Source organism: Perna viridis, chromosome 7 (assembly GCF_037379345.1).
Source record: "Perna viridis isolate PV_CMFRI_1.1 ecotype Kerala chromosome 7, ASM3737934v1, whole genome shotgun sequence".
Taxonomy (NCBI): Eukaryota; Metazoa; Mollusca; class Bivalvia; order Mytilida; family Mytilidae; genus Perna; species Perna viridis.
In genome coordinates this window covers 31,479,007-31,497,918 of record NC_142451.1, presented here as the reverse complement: position 1 = coordinate 31,497,918, position 18,912 = coordinate 31,479,007, and the positions used below count along the sequence as shown (strand labels likewise).

At 31.6% G+C, this 18,912-nt stretch overlaps 1 protein-coding gene across 1 annotated transcript; it reads right to left on the bottom strand.

The window, feature by feature from the left end:
- Positions 1–10,815: 10,815 nt before the first annotated feature.
- Positions 10,816–18,311, bottom strand: LOC148612294 (homeobox protein Hox-A3-like). The gene is made up of 3 exons (XM_088595466.1): positions 17,896–18,311; positions 13,774–13,934; positions 10,816–11,630 (listed from the first exon to the last, which is right to left on the bottom strand). The coding sequence occupies exons 1-3, from the start codon at positions 18,173–18,175 to the stop codon at positions 11,097–11,099; spliced, it is 975 nt and encodes a 324-aa protein (XP_088451592.1). The 5' UTR covers positions 18,176–18,311; the 3' UTR covers positions 10,816–11,096.
- Between the last annotated feature and the right edge of the window lie 601 nt (positions 18,312–18,912).

Genomic DNA, 18,912 nt, shown 5'->3' with positions numbered 1-18,912 from the left:
AGTCAAGGGAAAGTTTAACGATAAATAAAACCGATGTTACGAATTTAACACGGGACATTTTTATTGTCCAATCCATCTTATATAATGTATATAAATTTTTATTGTTATGCGAACACCATTTTACTAAATACACATCATATGGCGGAAAATGAATAGTAACGTAGTCATAATTGAAATAATTGAAGCAAAAACCATCAATCCACCACACAGAAAAACTACACACATAAACACAACATAAAATGGACAACTTGAATCGTAACGTGATGACAGGAAATGATGCGCTGACCTCTTACGGCTATTAGTTTAACGACTATTCCCAAGAAAAGAAGTTAGCGCTAGGACGTTATGGTTGTTTGAAACAACAAAATTAATAAAAATGACAAGTAGATACGGAGAAATGACCAAAGACAGTCTTCTCATCTTTACAGAGATGATGTATTATAATCTACATCGTTTAAAGAACAAATAGTTTTTATTACGCCGTAAAAGGTCCATAATTCACAGAAACTGACCGAGGGTTGTTTACATATACTCTAGATTTCACCAATTTAATGTATAGTCCTAACATTTGTGTGTTTTATATGGAGCAAAAACCTTGTTGTGATCGATCGAACCCGAAAATAGTGCTTTGGTTTTGAAGGTCATTATCAATTGCCCTTTGAAAGACCAAAATATATAAGCAATGCCGTCCCTGACTCGGGCGTTGATGTCATTTTTTAGGTTGGATACAAATCAAACCGTACCAAATAACTTACAGATTGTTAATATTTCAAGAGGTTTTGACATTAAGCATCAGAATGTACTTGAATACTGAATTTCGACCAATCAAATTGCTTTAAGGTAAAGATTTGAGGAAAATGTCAATAAGACGTAGAAAATAATAGCAGTGATAAGACCTATACTGCTACCACAAACCATAAATCTTTGCTATCCTCTTTTGGTCTTTCTACCAAGGACGATGACTGTCTATGTACTGGATTCCTAAACTCCACAAGAATCCATACAAACAACGTTACATAGGTGGATCTGTAAAATGTATCACCAAACCTCTTTCAAAACTTTTAACTTCTGTCAAAGAGGGTTTGCAGTCCTACCACAACACTTGCTACTCCCATAGTGTTATTAAATACTGATACAATTGATTTCGTCAAAATGCGTCTCACCCACTTGTGCATGGCTGGTCATATTCGACTAGAATGATTAAACCGCACTTCCATTTTTTATCCTTTATAATTCATGGTGTAACTTATTATGTAATGTATAATTGAAGGGAAAAAATGGTAAATCAAAACATGAATTTGACAGATGAACGGATAACCGGATATACGAACATATACAACCAATAACTTTGTGGGTTGAACTAAAGAAGCACTGAATTTGTTATTGCAGCAATAACACTGAAAGAGAGGGAAGGAGATTCCAACATTTTTTCGCACCTGGCGTGTACCTCTGACTAACAGGAGGTACACAAGATGAGTAATTGATCAAATTGCCTAATTATACAAGATGATATAAAATTAAGTTTATGTGATGAATTTCTTTGTCAAATTGATAGAAAATGTCACATCAAAAACAGGGATATCGTTAAGGGGTTAATGATAAAATATTAATTTATTTGGCCCAAAGAAGCTACACTTGTCCAAAGGATAAAAAAGTGGCGATAAAAGACAATCGTTTCTTTGTTTTAAGCTTTTTGTAATAGTGAAATTTATTGCCAATTTATGAGATACAATGAGGTCGTTTAATAAGCGTCTTCTATCTCTCAAGTTATAAGCAAACTTCATTTTGGCAATAGGGCAGTGTGCTTAAAAAAATTAACTTTTGTATATATAGTTGGGCATTCTTGTAGATCAGTTGAATTTTGTAATAGAAGTTTATTTCATTTAAAGGATATTTGATTGTTTCAGTGGTATCGTATCGTATCGTCGTTTTGTAAAAAAAAAAAAATAAAAAAAAAAAAAAAATAAAAAAAAAAAAAAAAAAAAGGTTGATGTACGTATCCCATCATATTGTTTTTGATAAATTTCTCATTTAGTATAAATAGTTCTTAATTTCGATGTTGCTTGATGGACTTCCAATAATGTAATTTATAATCTATATATACGGATAGTTCTTTAAAACCATTTCATATATGTAGTGTTACCTTCATATTTCTTGGTCTTCCACCGAACTAAGCATAATCGAATTACTTTCTACCTTAACAGCAACTTTTCTGTGGATATTCATGATAAACGTTTGCATAATGAGAAAATCAGATATCAATTATTGGCCAGTTTCAGGCATCATTGGTCTAATAAATTTGTCTGAGAATCTTATCATATAATGATGAAGAACATCGATAAATAGCCTAACTGTTACATATTTTTCTTCGTGCAATTACCACTACTGTATTGACGTTTGTTTTATTACCTCCCTTGGGTAGACAAAGATGGCCACTTATGTACGAAATGTCTTTGAGCGATGAAGATAACGGTTAAAACAAACGAATTGATTTAGATTAAGTTGTTAGTGAACAATTAATTGTCTTAATTATATGATTAAAGTCTTCGCAATTTTACGAGGATATGTTTACCATGAAGACAACCTAATAACGGTAGAATTGGTTTTCCACCTCGTGTGTTACGTGATAAAGATATCAACATAAAATATTCATTAAAGTAAATGCACAATCAAATACGACCATGAATTAAGACTTAGAACAAGATTCAACAACACAGTATGCGTTCTCTTCTTTTTTAGACTAATCATATGAGTCTACATGCCTAATTGTATGCACAGGGAGAAAATTATGACGTTACAAACCTGTCCTATTTTGAAAAAAAACAAAATTTCAAAAAAGAAATTTGAAAATAACTTTTTATATTTATTAAAAAACAACTTAAAATAACTCCTTAATTCAGTGGGCTTTTAAAATGTGCAAGTTTCAATAAAACACAATTTTACTACAGATGAAAGGTAAATTAACAATTAAAAACGAGAATCATCACATTCGTGATGAATTCTTAGATTTGATTTTCTATTTCATTCAAGATTATATGAAGCTATTAATAAAGACCATCGAGTTACAAAAGACTCTTAGATAAAGAGAAAAGAATATACAATAAACACTACTATTCATGAAAACTCAATCATTTGCACTTACAAAAGTCTACTAGATTGACTTTTCAAATTAATCAAAAGCTTATATAAATACATCATTTCATTTAAATAAAATCATTGACAAATTACTCATCTTGGTAAAACGAGGTTGGCAATATAATTTCAATATCGTGCTTTTAGATATGAATAAGTGACATTTTATTTTCAAAAGCAACACTTTCAAGCCTGATATTAACAGTGATCTAGTAACTTATAAAAGTATATTTATTTATTCATCGGTTATTTACCAAAGTATGCAAAAACAATTCATACAATTTGTTTTAAATGTTGGTTAGTAGTATACCTTGAAAACAGAAAAAAAACTAAAATCGAACGTGTTTTGTTTGTCTGTTGCAGAACGATTGATTTGGGATATGGTCCATTTGAAATTGTCAAGTGTGCCAACCATGAACATAATTATTCAAAAAGTAACAAGTAAATATATTCATATATTTTCATTGGATTGATTAAAATACAGATCAATCGGCAGTGTCTTTAGTGTATATCTTTTGCAATATTCCTGATCAAATCAGCTTGCTGGGCTTAATTTTATCGATATCCATAACATTTGTATTAATTAGCAATTTTTAAAAAAATCTACCTCGTTATTGACATTACTCACACAATCATCGTATCGTTAAAACATTGTGTTTCATTCTTTTACCTTACTTCACCTTGATGATATTATTAATATTTTTGACGATTTAAATAGTTGAATTCTTTCCTGTTAATTTTGCTATTTAAAATTGTCACCAATGACAATAAACAATACCAGTCCGATATCGAAAAAAAAACCAAACAAACAAACTGTTTAAACTTATTGATATGGTTCATTTATATGACATCATGGCGTTGGTGATAATACTATCGTTTAGATATACACCAAATTTAGTGTGAGCATTGATCAGAAATGAAAATTGAAAATTGAAAGAAACTCTTCTCCTCAGAATTAAATCTTTTTAATGTTCAAAATATTTTTTGGAAACCAGCATGATCTGCATTTTTATTTTGTTTCTGATTTGATTTCATCTTTTGCAAAGACAGACTACAATTGATATCATTTAAACACTATTCTCCGTTAGTTTACAGCTTAAAAATATAACTGTTTCTAAGTGTAAATTTGAATTATTACAGACCAATTGTTTTTAGGTGAACAGGACATTCATTTTGTATTATTTAGTTTGAATTACGAAGAATATTTTTTTGGCTTTTTTGAAAATACAAATATGACAGGAAGGTATACCTCGTAAATAATCAACGATAATGATTGTCTTTTAATTTAGAAGCAACTATATTCAATGCTTACCAGTGTATATTGTTTTATTTAATTCAGAAGACTTTCTTTGCTGTATTCACTTTCTTAATTTTGACTTTTGTTTGAATTATACTTTCCTGATTTCCTAGGTAAACTTTTTCACTCCACCCTCTTTTTTTTTAAATCAAACGACATCATTTATTCGTGAAAGATTGAAATACTTTAATATTAAATTCTTCAAGAATTCTTTCGTCTACCCTGGAATTGCCCTTTTATGAGCAACTCGGCGGGTGTTTCTAGAAAAGCAGAGGACACTTACCCTACACAGGCAAAATTATTTCACATGATTTTCACACGAATTTCACATGATTTTCACCTGAATTCAGCAAATAAACTAAGTGACAGAGTTACGTGAAATTCGGGTGAAAGGAGCCTTCACGTGAAATTCACACGAAATGTTCACATGAAATTCGTGTTTAGTGAATTTCTCATGAAAATCATGTTAATTTCATATGAATTTCACATGAATTTCATGTGAAGTTCGATTAACATGAATTTCACGTGAAAAATATTTGCCTGTGTACCGGTGCACATTGTCCTTGCACCCAGGTTTAAGTAAAATCCGAATTGCTCATTTACTTTTGTTGCTTTGTATGTAATGTTTTGGTTATTTTATGTTCTTTGTTGTGTGTGTCTGTTTTCCATGTCTGGTTCTTGTCCTTGGATTACATTTTTTTTATTTCCGTTAGAATCTTGGTTCCCTTGAATACTCTTGCATTTAGATTAACAATAAAACAAACTATTATTATGTTATTTTCATTAAATCGTATGCATTTAGAAACTACTGGGTCGATACCAATGTTGGTGGACTAATGAAACTCCCGGTATTTACCAGACAAGGAGTCAGACTTGTCAGACATATACTATATGATAGATTATTGACAAAGAATTTCAAAATATTACAGAACTCGGACCCCTTAAAACACTGAGAATTCTCAAGCGATGGATTTCATTAGTTATTTTGATGCTTTTTACTTTGAGTATACTTGATTTTCCAATGTATTTGATTCTAATGCTGCTGATCAGAGATTCCTTCTTAAAACACGTGTAAAACATAACAAATTTGCATGATTTATATATATATATATATTATTTTCATATTTCTTTAGTTGAACATTGTTTTCATTATATATTAGGCGATCAATCACACAGTTTAAATCAATTGTTATCAAATTTTATATATTATTGACCATAATTCAAATGTTCTAATAATGTTTAACTTGTACTATGATAACACACCTTACAGTGTGGCTTTTATTATTTATTTCATCATTAAAATTGACATACATGACACTTAAAATATTTCTTCAATTAGCTTGAAACAATTAAGAGATGTACAAATTGACAGTGGTTGAGCAGAATAATAATTAAAACGAAAAAGCTAATTTGTTTTTGATCATGATCATTTGCATTTGCATATTTTCATCTTAAAATAGTTGGTAATGATTTCTTTAAATCGCAAACTTCAATTCTTATAATGACATTTGTACTTTAATGCATATATTATCCATATTTGAGACGTTTTTCATTCATAAGTTGTACGTTGTACCAAACAAATCGTGACAGATGAATATATCTGAATGGTCTAAGACGACTCTTTCATATATTAAATAGGGCAATCCATAACGATGAGTAACTATTCTAATAAAATAACAAAGCAATTAGAATATTAATTAGTGTAACAGCAAATTTTTAAACTCCCACGAATATTTTCTAGTAGATTCAATAATTTATTTATCTAAAAGGTTAAAAGTTTAAGAGGTATGGCAATTGCATGAATTAAAGACCTCACATTCGACAAAGATGAAAATTCAAAAAGGGACAAACCATTTGATTCGTACGAAAAAAAAGAAAAAAATATTATATTTTAAACAAAGCAAAATTTCAATGAATTACACTTTTACAAATTAAAAAAGTTACTTCAAAAATTGTTCGGTCATGTCGCTGATCCAACTGGCTGACTTGGTGTGTCCGTTCAAATGCAGAAAACGACCTTAGTCTATCAACTATATTCTTTCTTTTTCATCGGTCTTGACATTCAGTGACCAGAACGGGACTGCCTTCCTATCCCTGACACATGGATTCACCAAGGTCGTAATGGGGTATATGCTTTTGTTATGCAGCGTGTTCTTTTATTTCAGATGTGTTGTACAACTTATTCTTCTTTTAATTTCCCTTTGTTGATATTTCCAGTATTGTTTTGTATACTAACTCCCCCCTGGTTGTATCTTCGATGTTGCTACCTCTTTTGTTTTGGTGGACAAAATGAAGGCCACTATAATATTTTTTCAATGCATTCAGTCTGTATTTTTTACCAATATCCATACTGTATCTTTTATTTCCGTTCACTGATTATTATTCCGTTTGTTTGGGCATCCAACTTATGAGATGAAAATATGGTTGTCCAATTTTTCAATACACTGATTTATATCGGATGTAGTGTAAATCTAAAAAAATATTATTGTCTTGTGTGATTATTTTGGTAAGGGTAGAGGATCAATCTGATTCGTTCTCCCTAATTTGTGCTTGTTCATACTCAATTTGTTTTGCTTTGTTTTGTTTTGTTTTTGTGTTTGACTGTAGAGCCGGCTTATATATGTTGCTTGTTCTTTGACTCTCCGTTTTCTTTCCGATTTTATTTTTCTTATTAAAAGTGTTTCAACAAGTTCATTTCATTTTTACCATTTATCTATGTTAAATATAGTGGGAACACAAGGTATTCAACACCAGTCTTCAATATTTAGACTATTATGAATGACATGCACTGCCTAAAATGGTGAAAAATTTCATTACTTGTAAAATCAAAACGGGAATATGTGCACATTTTAGAGAATGATAAATTCAATTTAATCTTTCATAACAGTTCCCGTGTATTATAACAATCATCGATCGCATTTTTGTGTTACCCTCTTTATATGCACCTGTTTTACGTTACGTTATTACTATATTTTTCAAATTACATTTATATGCATAATGTATCATATATTTTATAAAAAAACATTTAATTACCAAATCTGTAGTTTGTATTGTTGTCTGGAAGGGCTAAAGTTTAAACCGACTCGTATCACAACTTTTTAAGCTTTAAAGGTGGTAAACAAGGAGACCCACTCTGACACCTATTATTGGACATCATCAATCATAGTAAAATTCATTATTCTCTTCTCTTTCTCATGGACTTACCTACATTCTTGTAATAAATAAAGTACTTTTTTTGATTGCCGACTTTGAATTTGAAAGCTGCTTATTTTTTTGTAAAGTGTCATTATATTAATTTTAAAGACGCTAGCTGATTGTACAATTTCGAAGAATGAAAAGTAAAATTTTAGTTAAGTCTATTGTTGAAACAGTTACATTTACTAGCATGACAGTTGATGCACGAGCATTTTAATGAAAGATTCGTAGAATTTTATGTAGAATCTTTTTTAATGGTTCTTATTGGATATTTTTTGCTGTTTAACAAATGCAATACAATTTTGATTTGCTTCCAACAATATGATGCAATTTAAATAACAAGCAATGAAAAGAAGACATAAAGCATTGTCAATTTTCACTCCTGAACAGTTTTAAAGTCGCAGTAGCATTTCCCTTTTATAACAATAGAATATGAATGCAATAATTGTCAATTTGTTTCAATTAAAACCAACATTTGACATCACAGGAAACCTGAATATCAACATGGCGCCGGTGATCAGAGGCCATTACTTGGTGTATTAAAATTAGACATAGTATAATGTTAATAATTGTATCATAATTGATTTCTTTAATGAAATTCGTTTGATGGTTGTGATGTATTATGATAAAATAACTTATTTGAATATAGTTCATTTCCATTTTGCACCTTTGCTTTTTATAGTGTACGACAGGAAACATAAAATACTAAAGACATATACCATTAATTTGTACGGTATTTTATTTGGAGGTTAAATTAAGGTTTGTGTAATGTTTAGGAAACGTTGTACCATTAACATACTCTGAAGATACCAATATATAACTTGTGTCTTAGTGGTCGAATTAGAAAAAAGGTTAATTCAACCAATCCATCACCTGTAATCTAAAAATTCTGTTTTTAAACTGAGGTAAATGCAAAAGGTATATTTGCACGAATGTGATAGGTTTTGTTAGCGTCTAGTAAAGTCCATAAGACCAGAATTAAGAATATTATTAGATTCTCATCCCTACCAACCTGATTTATCACCCTCCCAAATATATTTTATTTTAATTTTTTTTGTCCAATTTAAATCTAGTTCTTTAAAAATGACAGCACTTGTTCACTAAAAGTTGATAAAAAATAGAATTCGCCCATCCCAAAATTTGAACATAACTAGATGAAAATCTAGGATTTTTTCTATAATTGCCCAAAGGGCTAAATGCTTCGTAGCAAAGAACCTATATGGTACAATTTTTACAATTGGTCCTTATAGAACATAAAAACTATAGTTACTTTAAACAAACAATCAGTTTCCACGTGCAGTGCTGGCAAATTTTATAACTTACTCTTTGATCCTTATTTTGATAGGGAACCATAATGCCAATAATTGCCACTCTTGTCAAATCCCGATTAGGTGAATCGACTACAAATGATAATCTTAATATTTATTGGTTATTGCTTGTTATCTTATAAACCCCATACGCTCCGAAGGAAGCGTAATAAACCCCATACGCTCTGAAGGAAGCGTAAATGGTTGTGTTGTCAACTTGGTGTCATCTTCCTTATGTCCAAAAACAGTATAAATATCAGGTTTCCATTTTCATTCAGGAGTTTAAAAATAGCATAATGACAAATCTATCTTCATATACTTTTAAATGCTTATTGTATCGGGAACCAAACCAGAAGAAACAAATTTGCTAGCTTCGTTAGTTATATACAAATCAAATCATGATAGCTTTTTTCCAGATAGATGTGACTAAAATTAAATATAGTGTTAACGAAAATGACGTTCTCAGTATTACTCATAATTCCTTACGAATGGCTGACATTTCAAACCAAGCCAAAAAAAGAAGGTAGTAAAAATGTGTATCTTCTGGAGCGTTTAATGTTTCAGCTACCTCATATCACCAACTATATGTTACTTGTTTGTCTGAATTTATTTGGACTTTCAGTTTCATTGTTGATTGTTTATTTTTTTTTGTCTTAAAGATAAACACCGTTAGGAGATCAAAGTATCAAAATCTTACACTAAGTAGCACTCATAAACATAGTTCGTGTAATGAGTTATGGGTGAATCATGCATGGGATGAGAAATGGGTGTATATCTCACGGGGAAAACGTGTTTTTATTTTGCCATTTTTTTTACAATGCTCTCTTCATTTACGTTTAATTTCAGGGAATATAACTTTAATTTTGCCAGTATACATTCTATTATAACTTAAAGTACTTATACCTGAAATATTTTAACTAGACCATCGTCAATTCCAGAAATAAAACGTCCGAAGCCATGTTTGTGACCAAATGAGTGAATCATTTAATTTTAATTTTGCATGATTCATATGGAGGAAAGCTACTCTATACATAAGATTGTTAGTCTTGGGCGACCTTAAACATATGCTTTGTAAGAAAAATATGACAAAATGTCCGTCCATCAATTTGTCATCTGTAGATTCACTACAGTACTTTTCAACCTTTCTTAATCGTGATGGCAGTATTATTATCATTTTTTTTTCTACTTAGACATAACCAACATTTAGCATCCCTAGGCCACAGGCCACCACGTTTCGCCCTGCAAATCATTACTCTACCACCATGAATCACCACACGTTTAACTCGTACCATCTTTGGTATCTTCATATCATTAACCACAAGGCATAATTATTAATAATCACTTTAAATTTTTTCTCGGGTTTAAAATGTACAATTAATAACCGCAAATTGTCATGTTCTGTAAATATTCAACATCTATCAAACAGAATTTTACTGGTTTCGTATAAAACTTGACAAATGCTCACAAATTCAGACGAGTAACGTTTGTCATGTGTCACCTATAATTTTAGTTAATTCAGAGGTTATGTCCCTACTAATATTATATCTATCGGATGACTGCTTGGCTGTATAATTATGACAATAATAAATTATTCGAGTGGTCCCTATAAAATGAAAAGATCCTTGAACTTTAATGTAAAATGCAGCGTCGAAGTAAAGATTTAAAAGACTTGGCCATGATAGCTGATAAAGAAGTTCAATGTGCATGGGACAGATGAAGGAAGAAAAATTCAATCAAGTTGAAAAATAACCAAACAATATCTTATTGTCATATTATTTAGGACCAAGATGAAAAAATATGTTCTTCAACAAGTAAGTTTGCTATGAACTTTCAGGCTACAAAAACTATAGTCGCTAACCAAAACAAAATTTAATTTGTCGTGAAAACAACATACAACAACATGCACAAACTTCGTGAATCTCTCGGTAATGGCCATAGAATGAGATGAAAAATTCATAACATTGTTGCTACTCGATTATTTCTAGAATACCAGTTTGTCACCAAATCAACAATTACAAGATCTAAAGCATTTATTACAAACGGTTCATTGTGTCATGGATAACTATATCACAGTTCTTATTCCTTTACAACAGTTATTTGGCAAAAATCATCAGCACTTACACATAAAATAGTTGTTTTAATATAGCCGAGATTGTCATTTTTATTTACGTGCCTTCAATATCTGTTTGGAAGGGACGAAACAATCCATGGGAAGTTGTATTTGAGTGAGCTTTTGGCGCAGCCGGAAGTGACGTAGGGATATTTGATAATCCTGATATAGGTGGCAAATTGCAATTGTCCAATGTACCAGTTGACGGAACATTATTGTGGCCAATCAATCCAGCACTTTCAAGAACCGAATGAAGATTGCATCCAAGAGGTGATACCCCTGAAATTGAATGGGGAGCGGGATGTTGTGACGACCGTTGAAGTATGGAATTTGCCATTCCATGCAAAATGTCAGAACGAGGTCTTAGAGAGTTTGCAAAAGGTATTTGTGTCATGTTGCTCGATGGCCTTTGGATTCCCATTTGCTGGTACAAATTAAAAGGTGAAGGGTTTGTTGACGTTATACCGTACGGATATGACGCAGCTGCTGCGGCAAGGTAGGCATATAAATGCGGATCTGCTATCCCATAAGGCCACGCCATTGCCATTCTTTGTCTTTTATCCTTCATTCGTCTGTTTTGAAACCAAACCTAAGAAATAGATATCATAAATTTAATCTTTAATATTTGAATATCAAATTTGCGGAATTGGCATATTCCAAACAGTTTCTAAAAATTTCAAACAAAGCCAATACATTGTATACAAGCAAACATTGAAAACGAAACTAAAAAAAGCAGAAACGAAACTAAGCAAGTGATATTTTTGATATGTGATATTTTTTAAATCGTTCGTTTTAGCGTTAATTTAATGCTCTTTAAACATTTCTTTACTCCTAGATTTGACACAGTGTTGTCCACAATTTCGCATGAACGTAAGAATCGAATCTTATCGCATCTAAGTCAGTATAACATTCAAAGGACGCCATTTAAAGGTCAAATCTGCATGCTCTTGGGAAAAGATATTGAGAACATTTCGCTAGACCTTGTTCAGTATTGTAGAAAAAATGTCACGTGATTCTTGATAATGTGAATATATCCTTCACTGGGTTTCTAGCTACAGATAAATTGCTCAATATATTTTTGACAGTATTGACAGATGGGTTCAAAACTAATGTCTATGCAAGAAAAAATATCTTTGTTGGAAAACGATACGCTTATTTTTGAAAAGAACAACAACAAAAAACTAATGAGAGTGAATGAACTCGCTGATTAATTACCCCAAACCGCGCTTGCAACATAACTAGAGGGTCCCAGGAGCCCGAATCGCTCACCTGATAAAGTTTGTCTTTCAAGAGCAATAAATTTATTAAGGAGTTGTCCAACAATTTTGACTCCACAAGACTTTAGTAGGACTATCTTAAGGATCATTTCAGCGATTGAAAGTTTCTATCTATTATAGTTTTCAAGATATTGGCTAAACACTGTAAAAAAAGGTATTTTTCATCTTTCAAGGGGAATAACTCTTAAAAGGAGTCTGACAACTTTGATCCCTGAAGACTTTTGAGGCCTTATTATAAGGGTCATTTCAGCAATTGAAATAATTATGCTAAACCTAACGGCTTTGGAGATGTATGCGAAAAATTACTGTCTAACACCTATGTTCTATTTTAGTAACGGCGGCCATGTTTTTCAAAGGATCAAAAATCCCCACATCAGTTCTATGCAGGATACCCCAAGAAACATTCATACCAAGTTTGGTTCCAATTTGGTCTGGTGGTATTAGAGGAGAAGAGTTTTGAAAGAAATAACATTCAAAATGGGAAAAAATCTTCGAAAAAGGGCAATAACTCCAACATGGCTTAACAGATTAAAAGAAAATTTGACCATAGATCTCATTATGCTAAACATCCCCCCCATGTCAGAATTTGACTAAACCTAACGGTTTTGGAGATAAATGGGAAAAACTACTGTCTGACCCCTATGTTCTATTTTAAGTAACGGCGGCCATGTTTTTCAACGGATCAAAAATCACCACGTCAGTTCCATGCAAAATACCCCAAGAAACATTCATACCAAGTTTGGTTCCAATTGGTCAAGTGGTGTCAGAGGAGAAGAGTTTTGAAAAATTGTTAACGACGACGGACGACGACGACGGACGCCAAGTGATGGTAATAGCTCACATGGCCTTTGGCTAGGTGAGCTAAAAAGCAAACCGTTTATGATCTTCATAGCACAAAATCTTCATATCGTAAAAGTTCATAAAAATTTAAGGAATACTACTATTTAGATTATTTTTTCTAAATTCAACAGTCTGCATGGTTTTGATGGTTTATAAATGTTTTTGGTCAAACCACAGGGACTTGCTGCCATTATCATTTATGCAACCCCACTAGTATATAACCTACAACAGGATATCCCAGATTTGGAGGTGCCTCGTTTGTACTGAATTTGTTTTTTTTTCAAATAAAAACGAGTATAATTTTTACTTTCATCTGCGCAGCAATCATTTGACAAATGATGAATCTAATGAATAAACGCAGGTATCACCATCAATTATTCTAATTAAATCAACACAATGATTTGAACATTCAAACTCCATATCTACTTATAATGCATAATGTTCATATTAAGTTTAGTCAAGATCTATTCATTGAACAGTTTATAAGACGTTATGCTTACAAGGCACATGGACAGTTGGATAAACGGATTTACGGGCAAGGTGAGTCCAAAATACCCCGAAACTTTGTTTGCGGGAAAAGAAAGTGCATTTCTTTAAAAATAAACTTACTACTACCTTTATCGTATTTTCTGGAAGATTGAGAGATTTAGCCAATTCACATCGTCTCGGTCTTGATACATAATTTTCTTTGTAGAATTCTTTTTCTAGTCGACTGATTTGTTCTCTTGTAAATGCTGTTCTGTACCTTCTAACCTGGGAGTCATCGGTGCAAGAATCTACAAGGAACAATCAAGAAATATATTTTTATCTTGTTTATTTTTGTAGTTGTGAAATTCAGCCCGCTTACAGTTAACACTGAAAAAAAAATAAACAACAGGAAATATTTTCCATATTAGACTAGACGCCTACGTTTCTAAACGAGGCCAAGACTGAGGGCTAATTTCCGGTTTCTTTGAAAGAAAAAAAGCTTCTTAATTAAGTCTACGTGTATATGAACTTCTAGTAAAAACTATGTAGTAAAAGTGGATCGCTAATTTATTATTCTAACTTTATTGTCAATTAAAGAAACAGATTACTTAATTTGTTCGATAATAAACTAGACATCAAATAAGAAACATTTGAATTTGTTGTCTAGTTTGAGCTTTTGACGGATCAGGTGACATGCCTTCCAGATCAAACGGAAAAATGCTACTTTCTTTTTTATAGTAGTACTTTGAAATTTTGATTTAAGATTGCAGTGTCTTTATAATTGTTAAGAAAACGATAATTAATTTGTCAAAAGGCAAGTTAGTCGCCAATTTATTATCACAAAACAGCTCGTTCTCGTGATTGCCTAATAGTCATCTGTATTTTCCGTGTGAACTTCGTAGAATACTTAATACACAAAATGCTTACTTGTATAAAAATAGGGAACTATAGTTTGTGATGATGAATACATGTACTACATTTTTTTTCTCAGTTTTGAGCCAACGACCCTTTATTTCCCAATTATCAACTCAGTGTATCAGTTTGAAATTTTAGAACTCGCAGTGGTATTTACGTTTTAGATTCATTCGCGGGAGGTTGTAGAATTGCAGTTTACTTTTCTCTGCGTAAATACTGCTTTTTCAGAATTTATCGAAGTGTTAAATCAGAACTTTCACCCAGAAAACAAATAAAAGTCCCACAGACTTTTATGTCAGGTCTGTGAGCGAATGGTCCGATTTTACACATCCATAAATTCCAATCCCTAACTAGCTGAAATATTTCTGTAGTTTTTTTTTCTTTTTTCTTTCATGTAGGCTCTCAGTGAAATTCACATTGTAAATGGCGGCATTTGACCAACAACTTGACATAGTTGTCAGTTTCAATATTTGAAGTATATTACGGACTGTTGATTACTTCATTCTTTCAAAAATTCTCGTTTTGAATATACATTGCCGAAAATGAAAAGAATAAAGCAGATAAAACAGATACTGCCGTTTTTAGCCTCTAAACGGCTCTATCTTTTGTCGAATTGATCGGTGGTAGCTATGTTGTTTACGATATGTACATGGAATTTACATTGTTGTAAAAACTGTCATCGCTAGGTCGAAAAAGATGAACAACCAAACATAATACACGAAAAAGGCATATGCTAATTAGATTATTATAGTTTGAATATAAAAAATATCGTATAAGGTATAACCGGAAGAAAATATTTTGTTTTCCGTATATTTAAATCATCCTCGCAAGTTATATTCTTGAGTCCACCTTCGCTCCCTCAAATTGGACTCAAAACCATAACTTGGCAGGAGGATTTAAATTAACCGCAAGAAAAGATTTTATAAAACACATACATTTACAATAAGTTGCAGCTATGTGTGAAAAACAAAAAAGAAACGAATAATTGAAAATGATCAGCTATAATGTGAGTTAAATAATTCAAAATTTTAAAACCTAATATTACAATTCATATGTATTGTATCAAAAAATTATGTGTACTTTCATCGTAAGAATACGTTCAAATATTGATTTTCATAACTGTTACTGCTGGTCGGAGGGAGGTTTCTAGAGAAATATAGCTCCAAGACTTTTATTCAACAATGTTGTCATTGGATATGTAGTGCTTAAGATTTTATGAAAATTCTTGCGATTTTATTTTTCTTGTAAAACATTTTCATCGGCGCCCCCGTCTCTCTCTATACATATGCGATTTCATGTTATTCGAAACAATTTTATTCTTGACCTCTGAAAAAAATAGAAATAGAATTGTGCAGTAGGATTATTGTAACGGTGAACGGTTGTGATAAAACATTCCACATTTTTGTTCCATCTGATCGAAATTGTCTTCCAATTATAAGGTGGACAGTCAATTGTGAAAAAATGACTGTGACTTGTGGCAAGCCATGCGTCAGTGTAATATACTTGTTCTCATCAAGCGGAATTTTGCTGCTTCCTTTTTTGCAAGGGTAATCGCCGTGGTTTTTTGTTTGTTTGTTTGTTTGTTTGTGTTTGTTTGTTTTGTTTTGGGTTTTTTTTTGCGGGGGTGTTTTTTTAGATCATACTTCTAGCATACTAGGATTAAATTCTGTTCAAATCTTATCGAAAATATCTTATTGATATTGAGGGCATAATATGATTATAGGAAATCTTGGGTTACCAATACCGTGGGAATATGTGTGGAGTATTTTTCACTGAGTACAATGCACTTGAAAGGTCCATACAAACAAGAACGGAAAGGAAAACATTTATAGAAATATTAGGTATAATTTAACAATTTGTGTCTTATATATAAACGTGGCCTGGCGAAATTAGGTGGTAAGTTTTCTTGAAATAGAATCGTTCCCATTAAATCCGAAAACAATTTTATGGCCATTGCAGTTTGGGAAATAACTGACGAAATTCTCTCCTGTTGGTTATTTGATTTATTCACTTCCGAAAAATAATCACGAAATTTGTACGCACATTCCAAAAAACATCAGAACAACTTGTGTATAGACGGTCCCACTTAATTTTACCCTCTAAAATCCTGAAGTTGTTTTGTGCTTTGATAATTACCATACAATACTATCAATATAATACTAATCATTATCTATTTCATACTTGATTTTTTTTTATTTTACCATTCACTTTTAAAGCTTACCTTTAAAATAAGGGAGTTCACTCTGGAGCTATTTTAAGCTTCGAAAAAAAAATTCCCCTGAATGAAGTTTCCTTTTAAAATTAATCACGATTTCTTTTCAAACTAATTACAGATTTCAATACACAAATATTTTTCTTATGATTCAAACTATCTTGTCACTTATCCATGCCTGTGCTCGATGGTAAGACAGTCTATTTCATTTTTGACAAGTACGATTGCTCATTTCATGTTACATTTTACAAATTAAAATTAAGATTAATTAATTGTTTGTTATTATTTCACAGGGTTAATGAGAACATGTATTTTTTTGCTAACTAGATTTTTATTTATGAATGGAGCTTCTTCCATTTAAGAAAGTTATTTGAAATGAAATGCAATATCGAATTTTGATTTGCAGGTGAAAAAGTTTTTTTTCTAATTATATTTTAATTTATGAATGGAGCTGCTTTCCAAAGAAAGTCTCTTGAAATAAAATGCAATATCGAATTTCGATTTGTAGGGGGGGGGTTTTGCTAATATTTTTTATTTTTTTCCTAACTAGGTTCTTATTTATGAATGGAGCTACTGCGATGCAATATCGAATTGTAATTTGCAGGAGGGAGCTTTTTTGCTAACTAGGTTCCATTTCATTTTCCCCCAATATCCTCCCATGTCCTACTCTCAAAAGTGCAATGCAATATCAAATTGTAATCAACTATCCTCCCAAGTCTTGGGTTTGAATCCATTCTCTTTCCATCAAACACGCGACAGAGCGGTAGACTCAAAACCCAGACTTGAGGAGAATGAAAATATGATTTTCTTTGCATAGGAGATGCATCAACTAATATAACGAAATAAGGGCAATGGTTTCTTCCCAAATCTACGACACTCTAAAGTTTCTTACGGAAATAACTTTTAATATGTTAATCACAGTTTTATATTTTATATGGGTTAACTGTACTCTGTCTGTAAAAAAGTTGCATTTGGGTGTGTTCGAATTGTGTGATGTTTGAATATCGAAATACTCATTATTAACTCACAAAATATTGACTAATTTATGAAATTCAATTTCCTTTCTATTCAGTCTGTTCACCTGGAATTTAGGTTCTGTTTTCTTAATTACATGTAAGTTAATAAAACAAATAAAATCTCACCTCTGTCACCAGTGTCCTCCTCATTGTCAGAAATAATGCCAATATCATCTTCATCGGTTTCTGGCCTGCTTCTTTTTTCTTCTGTTCTTTTCCCATCGTTTGAATTAGGGTCTTGGTGGTCTGGGCAAAACACGGAGTCTCCATCAGAAGTGCGACTTATCGTTTCCATCCCAACTTGTGTTTGTTTATAAGTAAAATCGTAAGGGTCCTGTCTCAAACACATTGCTTGCTCTTGAGATTTTTGCTCAAAAGTAGAATTAACTCCCTTAAATTCGTTCATATTTGGTCTTACTTGTGCAGTATATGTATTATAATAATGAAATATCACAAAAAATGTCCTAAACAAGTAGTATTATATTTTTGTAACATGATAGCGTTGAAGTGTCATTTTCAGCAATTTATCGCTAAAATAAGACGTTTTCACACAAGAATGAGTTGCAAGGTCTTGGGGGATTTGTCGAAAAAATATAGATGTCAAATAAACTAGATAAATGGGCGTGATCTTTCTGCTATTGACAACTGAAGTACAAATTTAGTCATGTTATCGAGTTGTTTTGTTGGATATAACATCATTGTTGTTGTCGATGGCTCCGCCTACTGATCTTTTTATGGTAATAAATGATTTATTATTCAAATGAGTGACAATATGCACAAAGGGTTATTCTGTGTAAAATGTGAAAATCTGTAAACAGAAAAGAAAAATGTTCTGTAGGTATTTAATTAAGTTGTTAGCCGACAGATGGTCAAAAATTGACAGAGTTTGATAAAAATATTCAAAGTGTTACTGAAATAGTATGATACAATCTATGGTAGTCTTGTTTACAATTTACACTTGCAATTATACTTAAGAAAGTTTATACAATTATAATAATTATATGTAATACTCATATAATAATTTTTGTCCAAGGCTTGTTATCTAATTAATATCTAATTGAAGTATAATATCAAATGTTAGTCTCTTTCTGTTTTTACTGTTTGAAAAATAATACACAAAAGTGATCTTGGTAATTAGAGAAA

Bases quoted from the DNA above. Each gene is read 5' to 3' on its own strand.
- LOC148612294 (XM_088595466.1), bottom strand. From the start codon at position 18,175: ATGAACGAATTTAAGGGAGTTAATTCTACTTTTGAGCAAAAATCTCAA. The intron at 13,935-17,895 runs GTGAGATTTTAT...TGTTCCTTGTAG, and splicing joins GGAGGACACTGGTGACAGAG to ATTCTTGCACCGATGACTCC. The intron at 11,631-13,773 runs GTAGTAGTAAGT...TCTATTTCTTAG, and splicing joins TTCCAGAAAATACGATAAAG to GTTTGGTTTCAAAACAGACG.